The 7039-nt window shown below is 43.5% G+C and overlaps 1 protein-coding gene across 1 annotated transcript in view; it reads left to right on the top strand.

Annotated features, from left to right (window-relative positions):
• CDC42BPB (CDC42 binding protein kinase beta (DMPK-like)) overlaps nucleotides 1-4365 on the top strand; it is a 77175-nt gene extending 72810 nt beyond the window's left edge. Inside the window, exons 35-38 of the mRNA XM_009891092.1 lie at nucleotides 120-158; nucleotides 290-398; nucleotides 491-561; nucleotides 2607-4365. Of these exons, the coding sequence (XP_009889394.1) occupies nucleotides 120-158; nucleotides 290-398; nucleotides 491-561; nucleotides 2607-2738 (351 nt within the window). The 3' untranslated portion in view covers nucleotides 2739-4365. The remainder of the gene's footprint in view (nucleotides 1-119; nucleotides 159-289; nucleotides 399-490; nucleotides 562-2606) is intronic.
• Nucleotides 4366-7039: the final 2674 nt, after the last annotated feature.

The following is a 7039-nucleotide window of genomic DNA, read 5'->3' as shown; positions in this document are numbered from 1 at the left end:
GCAGGAGGAGGAAGGAAAGCAGAGCTGTTGCTACCGTCCCTGCCCCTTCGTAGTGGGTTTGCTGGCTGACAGGTTGCAGTGGCTGCTATGGGGCTTAGTTCTTTCTCTGTCTTTCTCAGGGTTTGTGTCTGTTACTGAAAATATGTGGATGTGGTCAAGTAAGTTCAGAGTTTTTCTAACAACACTGGGTTGTAATAGCTTCAAAAGCACAGTAAAGTTTTCATGAGTAACAACAACTCGTTGGATAGCTTTTGTTGCCGGCTAACAAGGTGTTTCATTTCAACTGTAGAGTGTCCTACCTGCTGCACAGGATGAAAAACCGTGTCCATCTACAGCAAACCTCTCACGACAGCAGCAGCAGCAGAGAAACAAAACCTACATTTCATGGCCATCTTCAAGTAAGGCCAGAAGCAAGCTTCTCAGTTCTGAGCTGTAATTTACGGCTTCAACAAGAGGTGTAAATCTGCCTTTCTTCCTTCTTTCTCTACAGGTGGCAGTGATGTGGGAGGAGCCATGCCTTCCCGAAGTATGTCTGATCCTGACCAGGAGTTTGACAAAGAGGTAAAGTAGCTTTAATTATATGGAGACTAATGATACCCTGTTGCCACAGTTTGTTTTCTTTTTCCAATAAATTAAATTTCTGAGGAAATTCTTAATAAAGACAGTGTTCTTTATGGAGATGTTTTCCTTCCACAAATGTTTTCTTCAGCATGTAATATATGATTGCAAGTTAGATATGCAAGCACAAAAGCAAAGCTGTGAAAAGAACTTTTTTTGGTGATATTTTAAGAAGTATTATGTCTTGGATTAAGCTTTGTAGACGAGGGAAATTTGACTAATTGATTAAATGTCCTCAAAGCTCCTAAAAATGTTCACTGGGCTATTAGCATAGAATAGCAAAGTACTACGACTAGTTAAGTAATTTTCTGTGCTGCATTAAGGAAGACTTTTTGTCATGTAACTTGGGAAGGAGTCATATTTTAAAATACGTAAAACTGCTTTTAGTAAGAGTAAAAGTATGTGCCAGTAGTCATCAAACTGAAAATGTCCTGGCTGCACAAAACTAGTATCCCTGAATCTAAGGAGAGAAGATGCATGATTTCGGTTTCCTTGATCTGTCGTGAGTGTAGCTTCTTCCAAGCTTTGCTCAAGCATTGCCTGTGGAAGGAAAGTGCCAGGAATTATCCCTGGGAGGCAAATTCCTGGATCAAGATCTTTACATCTTTTAGCACTTTTTGGTACCCAACTACAGGCCCGTGTAATATTCTGGATTTTGAAGGGTGTTTTCCTGAAGCCAGACCTTTGCAGGATGCCTTAGTATACCCCATGTCAAAGCACTAGGCCAGTTCTGGTCGCAGCCATGCTCTGACTTCCTTTATCACCTTGAGTAAGCCATTAAACACAGGTATTTTTGAAACTGTCTTGATTTTTCAAAGGTGCTGATGATGGGCTATGGCAGTTGACTTAGTTGTCCTGCAGCGTCCTTCCCAAATTCTGTTGCATTCCATGCTCTAATGATAATTGCTGTTTGTAGGCACAAGTAGTGGTGGATTCTAAGGGTTTTTACGTTTTCTTTTTTGGTAGATCTTACAATTTCTTATGACTTCTTAAATTAACAAAAAAAAAAAGAAAGTAGTTTGAAAAGGGAGGCTCTAATAACACCTTTTGGCTTTATACTATTTTTCCCATGGCGCTTGGCTTTATCGCAGCATGAACTGGATCATGTTAGGATAATCTTGTTACAGATGATCTTCTTATTATTTGAGCCAGGCAAAACCTTGTGAACAGCATTCTTGCAGGATGTCACCTTTCAGTCTCTTTGCTAAATATACATTCCCTTTCTTGAAAATAACTTGCTGCGGTGGTACCAGTTTTTCCTGTGCAGTATTTCATTAGCTGTGAATGTGTGCAGTGCTCAGAGTTGTAACTCACCAAAATAGTGGGAAACTTGCCAGCCATCCTCTTGAAGTGAGACCAGTCTGTGAAGGCAAATATCCAACAACCAATCTAACGCTGGGGAAATAACTGTGGATAGACTGTCTTTATTAGATATTGACGTAGGGCGGCTCCAGTAAGTATATTCTGTTTCCAGACCTCCAGCCTGGTACTTGGCAACCTTCACTCTTTTGTCAGGCACTTCACATGCTTGTCGCTGTTGCTGTTTTGTAAACAGTTCATGTGCTTGTTTCCTTCCTTCTCACCAAACTGAAGATGATTTGACCGTAATTGTTTACATGCACATAAACCTACTCCTGGGCTATAAAAATTGCTTAGAAAATGCCGGCTGGTAAATCCAGAACAGTGGACAGATAGATGCGTTCCATCAGGAAAGCTTTGCAATGGCTAAAGGAGAAGAGCCTGAGATGTAGCACTTCCATGTACTTTGCCATAATTCCTCTTACGTTGGAAGGTCACCTTCAGGACTGCACTGCAGCCTATTGATGATAATGGAAGTATTTGCATGAATATTTAGCTGTGAAATGAATCTAATACACACTGCTTTGTAGGTGTTGCTCACCCTAACGTTTGAGTGCTTTTGAACGCTTTTGAGTGTAAATAATTGATTTTAAGCAAATATAATTTTTTAAAATGTTTCTCATTAACAGCCTGATTCAGACTCCACGAAACACTCTACTCCATCCAACAGCTCAAATCCGAGTGGTCCCCCAAGTCCCAACTCTCCTCATAGGAATCAGCTTACACTAGATGGACTGGACCAGTCGACCTGTGACGCGTAACACCACCGCTCTCACCATTCTGGCTTCGATCATCCACTACTCCGTGGAGTATTCACGAGCAGGGCAAAGCTGTCTCAGATGCTAGTGCCAAGACTGACACTGAATCTCTAGTGTTGTACAAGAATAATTATATATCCAGATTGTAGATACAAACTATTGAAATGAAGAAAATTCTTTACTAAATAGCAATCGAGCTTTTTATGCAGAATTGTTCACTGCTCAGTTACGGTTGATTCCTTTCTGCACAGCTGTGACACAGTTTTATTGCATAGGAGCATTTAAGGCCACCAGTAAATAGTCTTATTCTTATGCTGAAGAAGAAATAGGGAGAAATACTGATAATGTTGCTACGATATCAAGAATATTATTTTTCTATAGAATGATGTAATGTCTCATTAGCAGGAAATCCTTTTAGACACAATTTGGACCTCTAAATAGGAAATGCGAGCAGGTCTAGTTACATCCTCAGATGAATACACTTTTCCCTTTTTCCCATAACTCTTTGTTTCCTAAATCTTAAGGAGAATGCTAGGAAGCTGTAGGTCGTTTCCAACATCAATAGAATCACCAGGAAGTTAAATAAAAGTTGGTTATAGTTTTGTGGCCTTTTAATTCATTTAGCCATTACATATACAGCTGCGTAACTGTCTTTCTATCTTTCTACCAACTTTTTAGTCTTGTACATAGGACTACTGCCAGTTACCTTTTACCTGTACCCTGCTTTTTAGTCCTCATCAGTCAGTCATTAGTCAGGGCTTTTAAAATGTTGGTAATTACTGCTGTGAAAAAAATTTTACTCCTTGTTCCTGCCTATCTCCTTCCGAGAAGTTGCTTCTCCTGGGTTTTTTGGTGTAAGGACACACTACATTGTTTAGGTAGCAAGCCTTCCCGTGGACACGTTGCCCTCGAAGTCTGCTTGATCTAAGGGACTATATCGCACTAAAACATCAGTCTGTTTTATTAGTTACCAAAGTGGAACGTGAAGGATGTGTAACTGGGGGTGCTGCTTTTCTCATTAATTGTATCCTCACCTGCATGAAGACCCCATGATTATTAATCAAGTATTGATCATGTAGAAAGATGCACAACACACTCCTGTATATTTTGCTATGGCCCACGTGCAGTGGTGATGTTTTGCGTGTATATTTAATCTCATGCTTCCATGTATTATACATTTAGTAATCAAAGATTTGTGACCATGTTTCATTAAAAGCTTGTAATTAATTCAGTGGCTGGCATATCCAGTTTGTCATTGTCACACTAGTGTGCCTTCTGTGCCAATTTTATGACAGTTGGATGTCACTTATTTAAAATTTGGTTTAAATGGGCTAATGATATACCAATGGCTAATGTTCTTTTCTGAAACACTGTATAGGACGTGCACTTATCTTTAGTTTAAACTGAGTGTTCTAGTCAACATTTAATCCTGTTACGTTAAGTGTTCGACAGTACTTGCTCTTTTTCTCAGATTCTTGATAAAGGGGCTCAGTTAGAGCTGGACACTACTGCTTTGGGGGTTTTCTGGTTTTTACTTTTTTAATGTAAGTCTAAGTCTTTGTAATTATTGAATTGTGAGAACATTTTTGAACAATTACCTGTCAATAAAGCAGAAGAGGGAGGTTTTAAAGTTCATAGTTGTCTGTCTTGACATGTGAAAACAGTCTACCGCTGACACTTGCTTTAGTTTCATGGTAAATTCACTTTGTTCAGGCGGACGTTTTACGTGAATGGAAAGATACTTTGAAGCTCTGTACCTGAATGCTGCGAGAAGGGGGTGTGTTTCTGCACGTAAATGCATGTTCAGGAGCAATGGAAGTCCTTTTGGTGGAATACAGTGTTGAAATTTTGAGCCCTCGGTTTGTGTTAGAGTTGTCATTTCATCGAGTCGCTGGCCCTATTAATTCATTCTTAAATTATTTATATGATGATTTCCTAATGGCCGAAGCGTAGTAAGGAGGCCGCGGGATCCATTCAGACATCTTAAGTGCGGGAAAACAATAAAGACTCTTGACTTGTAGTCCCGAAGAAACACTTAAGAAAATAGCAAGGACTGGGGTGTGAATGGTGCAGCCCCTAATATAGGGTCGTGTTTTTGTTTTTCTTTTAACGCTTCCCTCATGCTCCGGTATTTGAGCTCTGCAGAGCTCACTGTAGCTAGAAGAGAGCCAACATCTTCCCCAGCGTGTCCTGGGTAAGCATCCCTCATCCCTTACGGACCGCCCAAGTGCTCCTGGGTTACTTCTTGATTTGTCTCACCCATCTTAATCCAGGTTATCTTCATGAGGAAAATATTTTGGACCCTGCTCTTCCTTGCTCCGCCAAACCTACCCGGGCAAGGCCAGCAGGAAGGGGTGGGTTGGCTTGGGAAAGTGCACCCGCGCTGTGTTGTGGGGATGGGGGTGATAGCCCTCAAACTGCCTGTCAGCTGTGTGCCGGAAGCCTTCTCACAAGTATTCATGTTAATCAGCCTTTGACTTTTAAAAAAACATTTCTACTGCTCTTGAGCTGATTTTTCTCTGCACAGTGAGGACTTCGGATGACAACAAAGTCTTTAATTATGGGGGTATTAAATCATAGCACTCAGCAGTGCCAGGTCTTGGTTATAATTTAAGCAGGAGAATGTTTCTCGAAAAATAAATTAATTGCTCAGTATGAATACATTATTCTTTTCTTTTCTTTTTTTTTTCCCCCTCTTAAGTCTGGCCAAGCAGAATTCCTCCCCAAATCCTCTACCACAACCCCTTGCAAATCTTCTATTCCCTTAAGGCTCCTGATGCTGGTTACCTAAAGAGTCCTCCTCAGCCCTCCGGAGAACTTTTAGAAATGCAGAAATTCAAGACTTGATGTGAAATGTTCCTCTGACGGTGCACTTTCTTCTCCCTGCAGGCTACCAGTCTGGTATCACAAGTTGAGGAATTGAGTTATGCAAGGAATGAGGATAATTTGGTCTGCCTGCTCCTCTGCCCATTCCATTTTCAGAGGCATTACATCAGGTCCCAAAGCCAGGGTGATGGGTGCACTGCTCACCTCTCATGTTGGTCACTTCTAGCCCAGATCTTTGCCCTGGAAGGCTGTGTGGTTTGGAATATGTCCTGGTGTCACTTGCTACCCAAGAACTAAGCCCATCTGCCAGCACTGCTCTCTACAGCACAGATGTGCTGAGAACAAACAGGTTCCTCAATGGGCGCAATCCGCTGGGGGCAGTGCGTGAACACTCGCTTTATGTTTTCGGGGTAAGTGCTAAACACAGCTAAATCACAGTGGGGGGACCTCAGCATGGAAATGCTGAAGGTCCAGGCACCCTCAACGTTCTCCACGATGCCAGATTAGGCATCCCTGGGAGAAGGCAGATGCATAAAAATCTTAAGGGCTGGCACAGGTAGTCTAAAGCACTGAGGAGCGGAGAAGCATCTGAGGGAAGAGATGAATGTGGGAACTGAACTGCACCCTTAGGTGCAGTTAACTGAAGTAACAGTCAAAGAAAGGTGTCGCATCATGAACACAAGCCTTGTCGTGCTGCTGAGTTCAGCCTATTTTAAAAGGAAAAAGAAGAGAGAGATAGTATTCTCGCATGCTAGGCTACTGGAGCATCCTCATGTTCTGGTTTGCACCCTGCCCACTCTGTACCGGGTGGCTCTGGCAGGCAGGAGTGAGGTGGACATACCAAAAAGTAGCGATCACCTGCCCGCCCTTTGCCTTCTATTGCGGTGGCAGCAGGTCTGGACCGCCTTCTCCTGTCTGCTTGCACCCCTGCAAACATGGGTTCCCCTCTCAATTTCTCAGAATCACAGAATGGTCAAGGTTGGAAGGGACCTCTGGAGATCATCTAGTCCAAAGCCCCCCGCCAGAGCAGGGTCACCTACAGCGGGTTGCACAGGACGCTGTCCAGGTGGGTTTCCCCTTGCTTCCCTCCTTGGCTGGGCTTCTCGTGGGTGCAGAGCTGCAGCTTCTGCCCCCCTCACCTGGCGCAGACCATCCCCTTTCCTGCAGGTTGAGAGCTGCTGCCCCACGGCCGTGGGCTCACCGCTGGCAGGGCAGCACAGCAGCGTGGTCAGAGGGGCTCTGCTTCAGGGGAAGGGGTGCCACGGGCACAGGTGTCACATCAGGGAGGCAGGAGGGGAAGCACTGTGGTTGGAAAGAGCCAGCACCATCTTGATGCTCCCTCACAAAGCCTTCCTAAATGTGTTTCTGGGCATGTGGGGTGGTGACAAGACCGGACGTGAGCTGCTTGCCTGTTGCAGGGTGCCAGGGAAAGCCAAACATGTGCAGAGCATGTCCCAGTGGCGGATGATGCTCAGACT

The sequence above is a fragment of the Charadrius vociferus genome, unplaced genomic scaffold, assembly GCF_000708025.1.
Source record: "Charadrius vociferus isolate BGI_N301 unplaced genomic scaffold, ASM70802v2 scaffold228, whole genome shotgun sequence".
Classification (NCBI taxonomy): domain Eukaryota; kingdom Metazoa; phylum Chordata; class Aves; order Charadriiformes; family Charadriidae; genus Charadrius; species Charadrius vociferus.
The sequence above is the reverse complement of the archived record's forward strand: the minus strand, read 5'-3'. Positions and strand labels throughout refer to the sequence as shown.